At 42.4% G+C, this 18,548-nt stretch overlaps 1 protein-coding gene across 1 annotated transcript in view; it reads left to right on the top strand.

Moving 5' to 3' along the window:
• The window catches only part of cacng2b (calcium channel, voltage-dependent, gamma subunit 2b), an 86,594-nt gene extending 69,121 nt beyond the window's left edge, over positions 1 to 17,473 (top strand). Inside the window, exons 3-4 of the mRNA XM_033625335.2 lie at positions 12,653 to 12,793; positions 16,415 to 17,473. Of these exons, the coding sequence (XP_033481226.1) occupies positions 12,653 to 12,793; positions 16,415 to 16,947 (674 nt within the window). The 3' untranslated portion in view covers positions 16,948 to 17,473. The remainder of the gene's footprint in view (positions 1 to 12,652; positions 12,794 to 16,414) is intronic.
• The last annotated feature ends 1,075 nt before the right edge of the window (positions 17,474 to 18,548 follow it).

Here is an 18,548-nt window from a genome sequence, read left to right as displayed (position 1 = left end):
TGTTGCACAATAGCTGGATGGGGTGGATGTAATAATCACTGTGGACAAATATTACAATTCATCATATTCTATAAACAAATGTCAAATGTTTTGTTGGGAAAATCTTAATCTCAATATTAACAAATTAATACAGCTGTTGCAAGAAGTACAATATTTTTCTCTTAAATTTGATTGAGTAATAGTATAAAATAGTTTTAAATAATGACGTACAAGTCCCTTAGGTTAAAATGACTCGGGTATGGTATCTGTGTGAATATTTTAAGTTACTTTATACCAGTGACCTTAACGCTACACCAGTTTTTTCTTAATTCACTCACACACATAAATAAATAAATGAATAAAAAATAAATAAACAACTGAGGACTGGCCAAAATGTCCTCACTGCTCATAATGTCCTCACAAGTAAGGTCTAAAACTTGGTCCTCTTAAAGATAGAAACACAATAATAAACACACACACACACAGAGTCCTGATTTGCTCTGAACATTCTGAAGTGGAAGCGCTGCGCAGTCTTGCCGTTGCTATAATTAGACCGCTGGATCCTCGTACACAATGCTAATACTCCGGATCGGGATGCTAGGAGACACGTGACGTCATCCACTGATAACGTCATCCGACTGGCTGATGTCACCGCAGCTATTTTTGGGAGCGGAGTTGTGACGTGGAGGCATATCACGATTTACATGAGTAAAACGGCATGATAATGCCTGGCAGGCTGTGCAGGCACCCTCGTGTGTAGCGTTCATACAAAAACGCACACACACAGATGCACTTACACAGGCACGTGCACACACACATCTGCCCAGTGGTGTGTGTGTGTGTGTTTGTGCTCACATTTTTCTTCTTCCTTCTAAATAGGATGTTAATTTTCTAAAATCGATTCTACTGGTGAACTGTCAGCTTTACATGGACAGACAGACACACACACACACACACACACAGTTATCCCCCTGTAGCTGTTTTACCAAGTTCCCACCACCACATGTTCTTTGCTGCTGGGCTCTCCCACGTGGGTGAAATGTGTGTGTGTGTGTGTGTGTGTGTGTGTGTATAAGAGAGAGAGAAAGAGAGACACAGAGAAAGAGTGAACAGATCGTTCCTGCGTGGGTAGTATACAGTGTGTATGGGAAACACCCCACTTTGGAGCAGGAGAGTGAGCGAGTGAGTGGGTGGGAGGCTGATCGATGAGTGTGTTCACTTTGTAGCTTGTTGAGCTGATATGTGTGTGTGTGTGTGTGTGTGTGTGTGTGTGTGTGTGCGCGCGCGTGCATGCGTGTGTGCGTGTGTGTGTGTGTGAGACAAAGAAATTGGGGGGGTTGCTGCACTGTACTGTAGTTTGTGTGTATACACTAAAGTGTGTTTGTGTATAGGTGTGTGTGTGTGTGTGAACCCAGGGAGCTCCCATGGTGGTGTCCACCCCCGCTTCTATAATTCAGCCACAATTACAAGACTCTCCTCTGCTGCAGCTAATGAAACCATAAGTCAGCCAGAGACACACACACACACACACACACACACACACACACACACACACAACTATATAAACACACACCACTGCAGCAGAACCAACCAAGCAGTGGGAGAAATGAAGGGAGGGTGAACGTGTAACAGAGAGAATGAAAAAAAGATGTTTGCGAGACGAAGGAAGGAAAGAGACAATTTTGATTAGCGTGTGTTTGTGTCTGCTCTGCCTTCTGTCTGTGTATTATATCAGAGCCATAGTGCACAGTACATATTGACTCACACACAGTACATGACAGGATGCCACACACACAGTGTTGCTTAACTTTGTTAATTTACACAGATTCAACAGCCTTTAAAACGAGGCCATCATTAGCTTCTTAGCACCTATGTGTATATAAAGGTTATGATTTCCTGTTATGAAACCTACGGCCCGTTCTCTATTGCTTCACATTACGTGATTAGCTGTGAGCGCAATAGAAACATGTTCCCGAATGCATTATGTTATTACACACGTGCAGGTATTAACTGCCACTTGCACGTTATAAGTCCATCCATCCATCCATCCATCCATCCATCCATCCATTTTCATCCGCTTATCCAGGGCCGGGTCGTGGGGGCTGCAGGCCAAGCAAAGCACCCCAGACATCCCTCTCCCCAGCAATGCTTTCCAGCTCCTCCTGGAGGACCCCAAGGCGTTCCCAGGCTAGATGAGATATGTAATCCCTCCAGCATGTTCTGGGTCTGCCCCGGGGCCTCCTACCAGTGGGACATGCCCGAAACACCTCCATCAGGAGGTGCCTAGGAGGCATCCTGATCAGTTGCCCGAACCACCTCAACTGTCCCCTTTTGATGCAAAGGAGCAGCGGCTGTACTCCGAGCGCCCTCCAGATGTCTGAGCTCCTTACCCTATCTCTAAGGCTGAGCCCAGACACCCCACGGAGGAAACTCATTTTGGCCGCTTGTATCCACAATCTCATCTTATTCACTCATGACCATAGGTGAGGGTTAGGACTTAGATGGGCCAGTAAGTACTTGCACACCAATTCAACAACCAAGAGCTATACAGGCAAGAAATTAAAATAAAAAGAGAGATAAAGAATGGCATGGGTGTGATTACGCTGAAAGTGACCAATCATAAGAGGTCTGGGGTTTCCCTTGGTTTCTGCCCGCAACTGTCAACAGTCAGGTTGTCTTGTCATGTGCTGCTGAGTCTCCCTATGTTTTATTTCTCACTTGCAGCTGCCTGTAAAGCTCTTGGTTGTTAAGCTGGTGCACGAGGACTAACGTGCGAATGGGAGTTGATATCTGCATGCATAGAATAACTTGATGTACTCATAAGCATGTTTTATCACACGTCAACTAATGACATAAATGTGATACAATAGTTCTAATGTCGAACTTGTCAAACACCGCTGCATTGTCAGTGATGCCAGCGTCAGACACCGATGCACAGAGGCGCCTGTCATGGTGGTATAATATGCAGCCAGTGCCGGCAGTTGTTAGTCTTTACTGAATTACCAATAAAAAAACCTTGTTAAAAAAAATCAATTAATCAAATACCACCATTTTGTTAGTGGAAACTGATGCACAGGGGCGCCCTTCACAGCTGTTTGAAATGCACCAGCTGATGGCAGTTTGCACCAGCAACTACCATAGTCTAAAGGGTGAGAAAGTCGGGACAGGGCAGATGGGACAGGGGGTGGATGGGTCAAACAAATTCTGGACTATCACTCACGAGCCTGCTGTTTGTTTCCCATGTGAAACCAAAAGTCAATGGAGTTATTTTAATACCAAAGTAGTGTATAGCATGCAATAGTAATGATGTATGTCACATGACGTAGGTTATGTCGACATTACATTATATTCGTAACAACCATACTTACTTTAAGCCAAACCATGACATTTTCTGCTCAACCTAACCACAGACTTTTGCTGCCTAAACTTAAGGAAATAAGTTTACCCATGTTGTAAGTGCAGAAACTGTACATTTCCTGTGAAAATGGAAGTGTATTTTGAAAAGATACAATCCGTAACCGATGCAGGAATGTACCTAGCACGTCTAATTTTGACATGTAGGTTCACTGACAAAGTGGCAGTATTTGACAGGTTGGGATGAAGACGCTTGCCACACAGCTGATGAGTATGTTTATTTACAATTAACTGTAGGCCTGTATTATTGGACTACCACTAACAACAGTGTCATTATCATTATGATTTCCTGCCCTGCTTAATTGCTTTAGTATGTACAGGAATGATATAAAGTCTTCCTGACTCTCTTCAAATTTAAATTGGCATCAGTAAAATAATAATCCACCACCACAGCATGGTCGGACAGGGAAACATTACAAGAATATTACAAATCGCTGATATGAAGATAATTAGCAGACATGTGACCAGTCCAGGGTGTACCATGCCTCTTTCCCAATATGAGATGGAGTAAGCTCCCCCAGCAACCCTACACAGGAAAATGGATATAGATAATGGAAGTAATTGATGGATGCAAATAATCAACTGCTGACGCTCTGTGCTTGCTTACTGATTTAAAAAAAAAAAATTATTTATTTTTATGGCCATCCTCTAACACAACTGAACATCTTCAGCTGCGTTTGTCAAAGTACAATAGTGTGAACTAGACCTGTGCTGATCCAAGATGCAGTAATAATAGTTTTGGGGGATAGTCACGACTTGGTAGGCATTATACTGCAGTGGTTTAGCAGTGACCACTTTCATTGATTGGGAAACACACACACCCTGCTAATGGATTTGGCACATATAGTGGTAGAGACATCCACCAGTTCATAAATCTTCACCCTTCTGAAAACTATTGTGAGAAAATGAACTCTAAAGTGCATCACACAGTGGCCCCTCAAAGCATGGCACAGTTTGGCGTGTATCAGTTGGCACCTGGAGCAGACACCAGACATGTCTTACAGACAGAAGAAGTTGTCAGAGTACAGTAGCTGAAGATAAATGTAAATGTCTCCTCAAACTAATGCAGTTAAGGCTGTGAAGGGCTGTATCTTTCAACTCCAACTGGTAGGTAGATTCTTTTTACAGTATCGCTTCCTTAGAGTTGATACCATAGACTGTATGAAAAAATAGACGTAACTACCCATCCACCCAGTGGTTTGTGGACTCCCATTTTGAAGCCTGGAGTTTGGCATTTCGGTCATCATCTTCCCTTTTTTTTTTTTTTTTTTTTTTTTTTTTAAGCCAAAAGTGACCAAATATGAATGACAGGCTAAAGCTCTGGAGGAACAAGGGTGGATCTGACTCAAGGCTAGAGTAGTCTCGCCACCAGACAATCAGAGATCTCCACCTTCTGACAGTCTGGGGACACTCCTTTCTAAAAATGTGTTTAACGCACCGGAGAAAACGGCTGGCAACAAAGCAATGCCTTTTGCATTTTTTAAAAGGACACGCCCTCCCAGAAATGTGTGCTCCCCCTTTTCTCGTCCGCAAGGAAACAAACACACAGAGAGCTTGAACATGGATGCCGAGAGATTTAACTCCGTTTTATCAAACGTGTGCTCAGTCCACAAGATTGTGGAAATAAAGGACTTACAGTGACTTGAGCCATTTTGTACCGCTACACGTGTTTCTAGTCAGACTATGTTTACGAGCACAAGAGTTCACCAAAGGACCGCCCTATTGGTTCTGCAACGTAGGGAGTTTTTTTAAACTCTGAAATTGTATCCGCCATCTAAACACAAAATCAGGGAGAAAGTCATTAGTCTTTAGTTAAGCAAAGCGTCTAAAGACTGACTTGTGAGTCCAAGGCTAGAGTAACAACCTGTCACTTGAGTCTTTGTATCAGGCCGTGAACATGTTTATTTCTGCTGTAAAGTTGGGCATTTTAAGATGGGGGTCCATGGGGATTAACTCACTTCTGGAGCCAGCCTCAAGTGGCCATTCAAGGAACTGCAGTTGTTTTGTTTTTTTTGGCACTTCCGGATTGGGTTCATTTTTCAGTTGTGGGGGTTGCTGCTTATAAATTAATGTATAGAACATTTTGAGTTTTGAAACTTTTTGCAAAAACAAGCAAAATTTTGTCAGTTTCTCTGTGACACTCTGTTATAGTACATGCACATTCGACAGCTAGTGCTGACCACCCTACAAAACTTCAATGCATTGCCACTCATCATGTATAAATTGACATTAGTTAAGGTAAGATATGAATTTCAAATCAATGATTCAGCATCCCACTTGTATGTAAGCTCAATAGGATGTTAGAAAAATGTCACCGACCAACGATTCATCATTCTTTGTCGGCAGGTAGCAGATGTCCCAGTTACCTCTGTAGCCTTGTGCTTCATTCATGTGTTCATGTGTTCATTCAAAATCAGTTCTTAAACATGTTTTAATGGCTCATCTGATCTGTTTGTACTTTATTATCACTGTGTTTATTAAATGCTCTGAGCAATAAATTACAACACATCTTCTTTGTAACATCCATGTTGTTTCAACCTATAGCTAATGACCAGTTTTTGCAATCAACAAATCCACCAGAAAGCCACTCTTATTTTAGCTTTGTGTTTACTTCATGGCCCTGGTGAGATAAATAAGTTGTCTCAATTTGAATTTTAACACACCATAGTTAGAAGAATTTCCATGTGCAAAGCACGTGAATGCACCATTGTCCTTGGCTGGTGAAGATCTCGACTTGAGTCGAATTTAATCACTTCTTGTTCACTCAGTGGAGCAGGTTGTGTGAGCAGTAGCCTAAGATAACAGTGAGTGGGACAAAACAGGGATCCGTTAGCATTCAGGCATTCGACAGGCTGACATGCTAGACACTATAAAAGAGTTGTCCTAATAGATTTGCTTGGATAGGAGGAGATACATATACATATATATATATATATATATATATATATATATATATATATATGTAACATGGGTTCGTACAGAGAGAACAACCAGGGGCCAATCAAGAGTTAGCTCTGCTCGGTTTGTTTAGAGATTCAGTGATACTCTAGGGCTAGGCTATAATACAGCGAGCTGGGGCAAAGTCTCAAAACAGGCAAAGAAAAAAAATTAAATTGCCAAGGAACATATTTTTTGCTGTAGCAATCTCTTGGACAGCAGGTGCTTTGTGAAATTGTTTTACTTGCTTAAATTGTGTTGTATCACGAAGCTGGATGGCCTGACGTTTACAGAGATAATCCCCTAAACAGGAAGTCAGAGGTTCAATCCCCACAGTAGCCTCAGGCATCTTCGACAAAGAAACCAAAAACATACTATGCATAGACGTGTCCTTGCACCACAGCTGCTGAAGCTTGTTCACTCTCAACTCACCTCCCTCTGTCTCTCCGTCTCTGTGCCGTGATGTGCTTGGTGGCAGGGTGCGCCTGGAGGCCAGCACATTTGGTTAAAAATTCTTCGTTTTAAACTCCCTGCCTTCTGCTTAAAGCGCGAGAGCAGAGAGGAACGAAGAAAGAAAGAGAGGGAGAGAAAGAGAGAGAGAGACAGAGATTGCTGGAGGCAAAGCAGCTTCACAGAGAAGTGAGGGCCTGCAGTCTTCTCACTTCTCTTCTTGTCTTGTCTTCGTTTTCATCCTCTGCTTTCATTTTACTCTTTTTTTCTATTCTTTTTCTTTTTCTACCACTTTTATCCCCTTGTATATTGTCGATTCTAGCTTGCCACCACAGTTGCCTTTTTTTGTATTGCCTTGTATTTGTATCCCACTTTATTGAAAGCCAAAGTCTTAAATCACTGTTTCAGAGCATCTATAACAATGTGTTTGTTTCATCTATCTTTTGGAAAGAAAAATGAAATGTGTTCCTTGGGTGTATCTGTACACCAAGATCAGTCGGATTAGAAGTTAAAACTGTTGTGACCTTAACAAAGTGAAACAATGGTTAATTTAAGAGCGCACAAAAATCTACAGCTAAGATGAAAATGTAGGAACGTGCTTACACTATCTTTGCTCGGCTAATATCATGTCATGAGACCCACCAATGCTTTTTCTAATGTAATCTCTCCTCCTTGTTAGCTGTAATCCCAGCTCAATAAAAAGTCTGCAGGATTCTCAAATGAGTCAACCAGAAATAATCAGCTGAAGAAGATAGAGTTTCAAACAAAACCCACAACAAATGTTTTTACTAATTAGCTAGCTAGCTGGTCAATCAACAGAACAAATGTTGGCATTATGTTTCTCCAAATGCGGATACATTACATTCATATGTTATGTAGCTGATATGCTGATATGGTTTGGTTTGCTTTAATCAAACTCAGGTTTGTTTCCCATCTAAGTGCGGTTTGTTTGGGCAGGTGTGAACACAGTAATCGCACTCAGGTGCACACCAAAACAACCGGACCAAGACTTTCTTGAAGAGGTGGTCTCATTTCGGTCACAAATGAACTCTGCTGCAGTTCGTTTGTGGTGAGAACGTGTTCCGACCTCGATGTGAAGCAACTGCAGTCACATGACACATTGTCTGGGTTAAACATGAGCATGTTACATTCCTGGAGGATTATTAATGTGCACCTCCTCCTGTACTGCCTTAATATGCACATTCAGCACATCCAATGCATCAAAACATTGTATTCTAGTTGGAGCCGCGCCTCGTTTTCAAACTGTATGGTTTGACTAAAATGAACAATGACAGCAATATAGTCCACGATGAGCAGCGCTAAAATCAACCTGCGTAGTTGTCCCTCCATTGTGACATTAGAAAGTGTCACATTTATCTTGCAAGTGTACTCTTCAACGTTTGGTTTCCCGCAAGGAAATTCTGACCATCTGCGGCTTTCTTGTGCAGGCATTTTATCTGGTACACTTGTGAGAACACAAACTATCTCTGCAATTATGCAACTTTGTACCAAAATTAGTCCCTGATTCAGAACAAAGCAAGACAACTCAAAGTCACATTTTGGCTTGAAATACCCAGTTTTGGTGGCCCAATCACTGCTGGAAACATAGTGATGTCTCATTAAATAAATAATCACTTTTTCAAGGCACTATCCAGGCAGGAAATGAAGCAATGTCCTCACAAAAACCAACCGCTTTCCTGTGGCACAATCACTACAAGAAATACAGCAGTGTTTTGCTGAGAAAAAAAAAAGCTGGAAAATGCAGGTATGTCTCTGTAAAAGAAAAACACTTTTGTGGCACTGTCTCAACTGGAAATGCAGGAATGTCTTGGTAAAAATTAAACACTTTTGGTGGCATTATCCTGGCTGAAAGGCAGCAGTGTTTAAGTAGAAAATAAGTACATTTTAAAAAAAAACAAAAAAAACCCTGCAGCCATGGCTCATTAAATCACAACCAGTTTCGTTGTTTGCTAGTATTGAACAGTGGTCTGCAGCATGGCTTGCTTAGGTGTCATGCCATCCTTTATCCCTTTCAACTCCTGATGACAAAGTCAACTCAAATACTATGTCACTGTAGAAACACTGATGTCAAACGTTGATGCAATATACAAATGTAACCTATCCGTGGTTTGCAGAAACTGGTGACTGGGCTGACAGCTGATAAAATCTGCTGTCAGTTCAGCCAAGTAACATCAGTCGATGTGTTAAAATGATTAGCCTGTGTTTGTCTTATTGCACTCTGACATGGTGGACACAGTGTTTAAAAAATTACTGTGAACATCAAGGAGCAAATATGTCGCTATTGTCATTGAACACTGCATATGCTGTGTGCTGGAATGCAAAGCTTGACAGGTGCAACAACAGTAACTGTAGCAGGTAGGGCTGAGGTAATAGTCAATAAAAATTTGATTACAAAATACAACCATGCTGCCGTTTATTATGTGCTGTCCAGAATGGAGTATATCCTGTGTGTGTGTCTCTTAACATAGTAGGGAATCTCAGCCAGCTGTGTGTACACCTCTAGTGAGTGATAAATCAAGCGTAGTACAGGTGTGTGTATGTGTGTACGTGTGTGTGACAGGAGGCATTTCCGCTTACTCTGGAGAAAAAAAAGATGTGTGTGTGTGCACATACAGTATGTGGTTGGTACAGGGGGCTTTCCACCTTGAAGACAATTTCCCTTGACAGGACATGTCAATGAAGGAGACGAGATGGAGTTAAAAAAAATACGATGGAAGTGGAGGAGGAGGGGAAACTTGGTGTAGTGCCAACTCTGAGGTCACCTTAATATTTGATCTGCTTCAGTGAATGGAACCATCACAGTCCGGCCGTACTGAAGAGAGGCAGAGAGACAGGGATGGAAAGAATAAAGTAACAAGGAGTTATCCCTTTCGTAATTAGAAACAAGATCAAGGACGAGCATGAGTGACATGCTTTTTCTTCCTCAAACAGCCATTTTTAGGTTCCCATGAGCAAGACAGTAAAAGTATTTATTATGATTTAAGTCTAATCTTGCCAGCTTTGGCCATCATTTCTATGAGTGAGGATAACAGTGTACTCGAGGAGCACATCTCTACAACAGAGTTGAATCAAGTCAAGAGTTTACCTGGACTGTGTGACTCACATTACCGCACTAGAAATGTTGGTAATAATCCCTCATTGAACAGAGACCTGCACACACAGGAATGGCAAATACAGCACGTCAACAATGAACTAGAAGGTACAATTTTTTCTTCCAAATACATAATAAAATCTGACTGACTGCACGTGTTTCTTGTTTCTTTATTTCGTGATGTTGCTGAGGATAATGCGATCAATATTGCATGATGTCAGGCAAATTGTCAACTTGTTACACTAAGTTTCATCTTCAGTCTGACATTGCTTTCGTGGGGGAGGGGTTTGATTTTTCCCTGACTAAGACACCAAAGTATCGGCCTGAATCTAACGTCATTTTAAGTCCACACTGATGAGTAGCCATGCTAACACACTTGTTCTGCCGGGTTTAAAGAGTGAAGCCGCACAGAGTGAAAAATAGAGTACGATGATGGGTGATTTTGAGAAGACATTTTGATTTAGGACAGCCTCAATAGCAGCATTTTTGTCATTATGTGTCACTCCTCATTTGTTCCGATGCACAGCTTGACAATGGTGTTAGTCAGGTGATTCAATGAGCGCTGCATGGGGACTTTCAAATTTTTATGCAGAGATTGCACTATAGGGCCGCTACAGAATCCCTTCTTTACGCCGCTTTTGCAGTTGTACTCATAACTGATGAACGTCGGCATCATGCTGCTCCCATGTGTGACATTAGATAGCATGCCAGCATCACAACAGCATCAGCTGTATAGCGACTGATTTTGTCCTTTGCTTGCAAGGTAGGGAGCTGCCGTTATTCTTTTTTGAGTTAGCTGCTAACTGCTGTTAGCTTCTTTTTAAATCTCACCGGCAGTGGGTTGCACACATAGCACATCATCTAAATGTCACACTCGTCCCGTCCATGGTCCCATCCTGCCAACTGTTCCCTTTACACAGACACCGATTCGGTGTTGTTACTACCTCCGCTGCCAGATTAAAGGCGAGACAGCTCTGCCCCGCCATTCCACAGTTGTACCTTATGTAAAAAACAGCGAGGCAGAATATCGGCATGACATTACTACCTCAAATAGGCTGTGTAGAAGGGGCTTAAGTAACAGCTGTTTCATGTCACAGGCAGGGGAGTGAGCGGATTAGAAGTTCCAGACCCAGGCAATCATTATTACTGATGGGAATAATGGCCGAATCTACAATAATAATACTAATGATAAATATAACTAATAATCATACAATATGCAATATCCAGTATCCAGTATGAAAAAGGGATCATCCTTTAACCCAAACTGTGACTAGATCCTGCAACTTACTGTGTAAATTGCCAATTACCTAATGTTGCAATTCCAATGTTTGTGAAAGGTCCTTCTTGAAAATATTCCATAACTTTTAATCAGCCATCAGTTGAAGGTGAACAAACAAGTATGCTAAACAAAAATATTTATTTTAGTAGTTGAAGATTAAGGGCTCATTTATGCTCAAAGTTAGACACATAGGTGGAGATGGTCAGAGCCTGCTGTCTGTGCTCTGCATTCATTTAAAAACCTTACAGATGCGGATAAAACGCAGCAGTACCACTGGAGATTTTTGAGGCAGTGTAGTGTAGTTCAAGCGAGATATGGCCGTAGGAGACAACGAAGAAATTCAAATAATGCCGGAACGGAACGAATCAGTGATACAGTAAAAAGAGTTCTCTGTCCACATGCTGGGGTGTATATATAATGGCCACACAGACCACCACTGTCTACAACAGTGCCTTCATTTAAAGGTACAATATTACGACCTCTGACGGCACCTTGTTTGTCGTGTGAAACCTTCTCTCTGCCCTCCAGTGCTATCTATTGGCTGTATCTGTGCCATCATAAAGGACGCATGGACGCATGAGGACAGTGACATTTACAACCTTTGTCATACGTATAAAAGAGCCTTAACTGAACTGACAAACATTTCTCAATAGCAGAGCAGGGAAAGTGTCTCCCAACACAGTAAATGTCAAGTTGTAGTGGTTCACAACACTCTTTGCAAATGGATTCAGTGACATTAATGAAAAACATTAGCTCTATTTTGTCTTATTAATTTGTGTTTTCACAAAGAATCAGACAAAGAGATACAGGCAGACAAGGGAAGAATATGATATCATTAACAAGGAAAGCAGACTCATGCAAGGGAACGGTATCGGCAGGGAAGCCGGCAAAAGTTCAGGAATGTGGCATTGGTCGCCTCAGAAACCAGATCAAGCTCCGTGACCACGGCAGCACCATGACAACCCCGAGGCCAATCAGCAAATCAGCCACGCAGAGGGCAAACAGACAGACAGCTGATGGACAGACTGATAGGGGAGGGAAAGAGGACAGAGACAGACGGAGAGTTAGAGAGATGGAGTGATAGAGCAATGGAGAGGGGCGTGATGGAAGGAGACACACTACACAATGGGGGAGAGATCGAAAAGGAAGACAAGACAGGAAAAAAGCGTAATGAAGAAGTAGTAGTCAAGGTTTAGGATAATATAATGCAGCATATTCTGTTCAAAGGATCCAATCGCTGATGTGTGCTGACTGCATTGCTGCTGACCATTGTATAAATGTACTTGAAGGTGGTAGATTGACTTCCAACCTCCAACATACCTGGGAGCAATTCATTACTAATCATTTAAATGTCTTTCATGCATATCATCTATTGTTTGGTAGTTCATACTATTTGTAATATAATTCTATCTTCAGCATGTGTCCAATGGTGACATTTGACAATGACAATAATTTTCCCCTTGATGTGTGTGTGTGTCCAGGCGCTGTACGAGCCTCCAGTATCTTCCCCATCCTGAGTGTGATCCTGCTCTTCATGGGGGGGCTGTGCATCGCCGCCAGCGAGTTCTACAAGTCACGCCACAACATCATCCTCAGCGCTGGCATCCTTTTCGTCTCCGCAGGTACGAAGGGAAGGAGAGGAAGGAGGCAAGGAGGGGTGAGGGAAGGAGGGAGTGGGACGGGATGGCAGAATGAGGCGAAGGTGTCAAGGTGAAAGTGTTTGCGGGGAGCAAAAGTAAAGGAGGAAGGTTCAGGAACGAGGACAAAGAAATAGAAAAAAGGAAGATAGAGGAAAGAAAGGATGAATGAAAAGGATGAAAGAAAGGAAGATGGGTAGGCGTATGGCTTATTGGGTGTACTTTAGGAGAAATGATGGAAGGCGTCTTCAGAAAATCAATTTGCTTTTGGAATCAACATATTTTCTTTGGGTAGGACAGGCGACAATACAAAGATGTTATCCTTAAACCTGCAATCATTGATTTTTGGGCCATTTGAGGGCAGCGCAACAAGCTCTAACACTGACCTATTGGCTATCACCGTATAAAGCTGAAAGCGCTAACGTGTCAGCAAAGCTTACAGTATCTACATATCGTGGTGAAAGAGCCACTATCTAATTGGGGTCATGTTTCTAGCCACTTGATAAATGTAAATGAAATGTCCACACTTCTTTCAGCTGTTTTTTCTCCACCAGCTCCCGAGAGAAATATCTTTGCTTCACTATGTTCACAAGCTGGTTGCTAAAATTTTCACTGAAAACAACTGTATACTGTGGCCAAAACCAACACTGTGAGAGTGGTGTGTGAAACAGCCCTGATATGGCTATTACAAAACCCACCAGGCTCTGTTTAGATAAGCAGTAATTTTAGGGTGCTTTCCAGTGATGTCATGAGAACCTATACTCGCGATACCTTTCGATACCATGATGAAAAAAACCCGGCGATACTAATTTTTTGAAAAACCAGAAGAACCGATACCAGCATAGGAGTCAGTGCTATGACTCTTCTGGAACTGATGGAGGCAGTATACGCCATATAGCGTTACAGTCCATGCTTACATTCAGAGCGAGGGCGTGACGAGGAAGAGGAGAGAGCAGCTGCCTGCTAAAGCTTACATTCAGAACCAGTCACGGCCGCACTTTAGGACAGAAAATAGATCTGCTATTAATATATGCAGTTTTAAACACCACTTTGTCTGTTTATTAATTGCTTTAACTCATTCTGAATTGCTTCTGAACCATCCGTGCTCCGTGTGGAGCTTTGTCCAGCTTTGTTCAGTTCATCAAAAAACATCCCAATTAAAATCAGTAGCATAATAAGCAGATATGCTCCATGTTATTTTGTTTCATTTCAATAACACAGAGAACAGCTTGAACAAGCCGCATGTGAGCTAACGCTCAGGGGTTTCACTCTCAGCAGTACGTGACTGCGCATGCGTGTCTATTTCTTGTACATGGGATCTTAGGATATTTTTTTTTTACCGTGGTATCGACTTTGGTATAGAGTATTATGTAATTTTACTGGTATCGGCACCGACTACTGAATTTTTGACATCCCTAGTCCTTTCACACCAGCCCTGTTTGGTTCAGTTCAATCGAACTCAAGTTCATTTGCCCCCTCAGTGCGGCTCGAAACATGACCTTCTTGAAGAGGTGGTCTTAGTCTGGTTACAAACGAGCTCTGGTGCGGTTCGTTGTGATGAGAACGTGTTCCAACCTGGATCTGAACCAACTGCAGTCACATGACACATTGTTTGGGTTAAACATGAGCATGTTACAGTCCTGGAGGATTATTAATGTGCACCTCCTCCTGTACTGCCTTAATATGCACATTCAGCACATCCAATGCATCAAAAAATTGTTTTCTAGTTGGAGCCGCGCCTCGTTTTCAAACTGTATGGTTTGACTAAAATGAACAATGACAGCAATATAGTCCACGATGAGCAGCGCTAAAATCAACCTGCGTAGTTGTCGCTCCATTGTGACATTAGAAAGTGTCACATTTATCTTGCAAGTGTACTCTTCTTCAGCGTTTGCTTTACTTCCTGTATATCTCCAATATCACCAATCAAGAGCAGCTTTCTTGTGCAAGGCATTTTATCTGGTGTGCTTGTAAATGCTGCCGTGAGAACACGAACCAACTCCAGGCAATTGTGCAACTTTGTAACAAAATAAGTCCCTGATTCAGACCAAAGCAATGAACTCTAGGTCTGAAAGCTGCCTTAGTGTCTATGGAGTCAGCAAATTTCACATTTAGCAGTCAGTTTCAGGTATTCTTGTTCCCATTCGTCACTTCGATACAAAAACTTGGAGAAATAGGGTCCAGGTTGAAACATACCAAAGTTACTCTTTAAAGACAAACAAAACAGGCATTTTTTTCCAATTGACTTACTGGAGACTCAATGCTTCACCACTCCATGGAAAAAATAATCTTGACATTGTTATTTATCAGTATATAAAAGAAAATTAAAGACCCAGTGAGGAGGAGGAGGTAGAGCTGCAGAAAACACTGGCGACAGCACAGAATCGAGACATTTAAGAGACACAAATGTCTGTTGTGGAGCAACTGAAAATGAAAATGTCCTGTTTCGGAGACAACAGAAGCCACGCTGGCGCTTGCTGACCACCAGGTGATGTGTTGCGTAGCTTCTGACGTGTGCGTAGCATGCTACAATCACCTCAGGACGAAGCTAGGGAGACAAAGATAGCGCAGGTTGCCATTCTTGCCGGAGCGTTTTTGTGTTTTTGTGCGTGCATGCATGTGTGTGTTTGTACTCTGGTTCTAGGCCATGGCCTACTGCGCTGCGCTAGATAACTAGTTCCCCTCCAAGTCAGAAGTGAGAGATGCAGTTCTCTGTGTTTCTCTCTCTTTCTCGCTGTCTGTGTCTGTCTCTCTCGTCCTGTTGCTAGGCTAAGAGGAGGCCACTGGGATTACACTCTAAAAATAAGGTGTCCCTGATACTCTTCTGCTCTGATCCATCTCAATCAGGCCCTCACAGTTCTCACACTTCAGTCTGCCTTTCTGTCTTTTCATACAGCACCTTTTTCACTGTTTGTCTGCATATTTGTCCCTTTGTCTGTCTGTCTGGCCATGTGTTTATTTCTGGCTACGCACAGCCAGAGTGATGGTGTATGACAAAACTGACAGACGATCAAAATAGGGGGAGGAATGATGAAACAGAGATAGAGAGAAAAGGTGACACAGATGAGAGAGACTGGCGGCGAATTTGAACTCTGTTGGAGATAGGAAAGGCAAGGAAGGGTGACCTGCAGAGAAACTACAACTGATTCTTTTCATGTTCCTTGTGTTGACACACTTATCTAGTAAGTTACAAGTTTATTTGAAGGAGATTTCAGTTCTCTTTTACAGTCATTAATCAGCTGTCTTCATCTTTTTTGTCTGACAGCTATTCGGCCACTTGACTTGGTGGATGACAATAAAAACTGATAAAAACTAAGTCAGTTACACTTTTGTATTCTTTCATGTCACAAGTAAGTTCAAGAATATCACCTGTGTTCAATAGAAATAAATTTGAGGAATTTTCTGTAAAGAAAAAGGCAAAAATGACTCCAGCAGTCAAAGCTGAGGAGCGAGTTTCTTTATCTTAGGCTTCTGTATTTTTTATTTTAAGCTAACAAAGATAATAACTGTGATGACTTTAGTTGTTTACTGTGTGGGCCTACTTGAGTAACAGTTTGGCTGTATTTTAGTTTTGATTTAATCTCTCTCCCTCTTTCCCTGTCCCAGGCCTGAGCAACATCATAGGAATCATTGTGTACATATCAGCCAACGCTGGGGACCCTTCCAAGAGTGACTCCAAGAAGAACAGCTACTCCTACGGCTGGTCTTTCTACTTCGGCGCCCTCTCCTTCATCATGGCTGAAATGGTGGGTGTGCTGGCTGTGCACATGTTCATCGACCGCCATCGGGAGTTGCGCGTGGGGGCACGAGCTGCCGACTACCTCCAAGGTGCGGCCATCACGCGCATCCCCAGCTACCGCTACCGTTATCGACGCCGCTCACGCTCTTCGTCCCGCTCCACAGATCCCTCGCACTCCCGCGAGGCATCACCAGTTGGCCTGAAGGCCTTCGGGACGCTGCCCTCCACCGAGCTGTCCATGTACACGCTGCCCAAGGGCCAAACGGGTACCCCGACAGCCACCTATAACTCCACGGAGAGGGACCACAACTTCCTGCAGGTCCACAACTGCATCCAGAAGGACCTGAAAGACTCAGGCGGCCACAGCAACACCGCCAACCGACGCACCACACCTGTATGAAACTGATAGAGGGACCTCAGACACTAAAAAATCAGAGGGAATTTGGGGGGAGGCGGCAAAAGACAAACGATGGTGTAAGGAGACGGAAAGAGGAAGGGCTTAAATGGATAGATGGAGTGAGGGGTAAGCAACAGAGGGGAAGTTCTGAGCGCTCCACAGCACCTCAGATGATCACTGAGTTTCTGTTTAAAAAAAGGAAACAGCGAAAAAAATGCATAAAAAAAGAAACATGCATGATTTTCCCATCTACAATTGTTTAACGAGTTTTGAACATGTTTGTAAAGATTTGAGGGGGAGGATGGGGAAAGAGGAGTCGGGAGGGGGGGTGGCTGGTGGTTGTCTGTCTCGGGGCTGTGGAACCGTGGAGTGGTGGGCTGGGCCAGACTGCCCGTTTAAAAGGTGAACTTTATATTTTTTACTCTTCCTCAGTCTGATGAAAAGGGGGCGTAGTTGACCCCTCGGCCCCGCCTATGATCCCGCCCTCGCACTACCATCCCACAAGCCCCCCAACACACACACCCTAACCTCCCGTGAACCCCACTCCTTTCTTTAGTTGCTGTATCTTCTTGATTTCATTCTTTATTCGCATTAATACTGTGAACCATTGCGGTGTGGGATTTTAGCAGGGAGCAATTCAGGCCGCAAAAAAACATGAAAAAAAAAAAGAAAAAAAACACATAAGTTAATATATGTATTGATTATATATAAATATATGAATATATATGTTAATAAATCATGACTAGACTTCCCTGGTGCAAAAATATCAACAAGAAAAAAAAGAAAACAAGTTACTTACAAGTGAAACTAAATCAAGTCGTCATGGAAACTAAACCAAGACTGAGGATTCTTCGTGACTGGCTCATTTGACGGGCAAAGGCTTCAGCCTACTTGATAAACTGATATTGGTTAGTATTAGATACATTATCACATTCTTTTACAACGACAAAAAAAAAAATCTTTTGGCCTTCCGCCGAAACCCTGGCAGCCATCCTTGTTCAGGGTCAACGACAGGTGAAAAGTTGACCTCACGTTTTTTTGCTCCATAAAGGGGCGGAGTGAAGAGAGAACTCTGGGTAATGGAGGATCTCTCGGCAAACTTGACTGTGGACAATGAGACGTCACTACTGCCAAAGACACAAAGTAGTGCGTGAGAGAACATGGCTACCAGCGAGGTGAAGCTAAGTGACTCCAAAAAATTAAGAATTTACATGCATGCTAATCAAAATCATCCAATCTGCTTTTAAGGAACCTATGTTTTGAACAATTGAACAATGATACCATGTAAGGGCAGTGGGGGTGACAAAGTAGAAATTAATGTTACAGTACTGTGTCTATTTCAGTTTTTCTTTTCTTAATTTTTTTGAGTGGGTCATTTGGGGTGGGGCTTCATTACGCTTGAAACAAAAAGAGCAAACTTTGGAGAACGTATCAAGGCTTTTTTAAACAGAAGAAAATCTTATCTTGCCTTTTCATTTAATTTTTATTTTCTTGGTTCTTTTGAACTCTCACACAGCCTTAGTCTCTTTCTTTGTCTCATTTTTTCTTGTTCTTTGGTTTTGCGTTGTGTTGTTGTAAATGAGAATTTAAAAAAAGCGTAATGT

Source organism: Epinephelus lanceolatus, chromosome 3 (assembly GCF_041903045.1).
Source record: "Epinephelus lanceolatus isolate andai-2023 chromosome 3, ASM4190304v1, whole genome shotgun sequence".
NCBI lineage: Eukaryota > Metazoa > Chordata > Actinopteri > Perciformes > Serranidae > Epinephelus > Epinephelus lanceolatus.
Note: the sequence above shows the minus strand (reverse complement) of the source record. Positions and strands in the feature narration are given on the sequence as shown.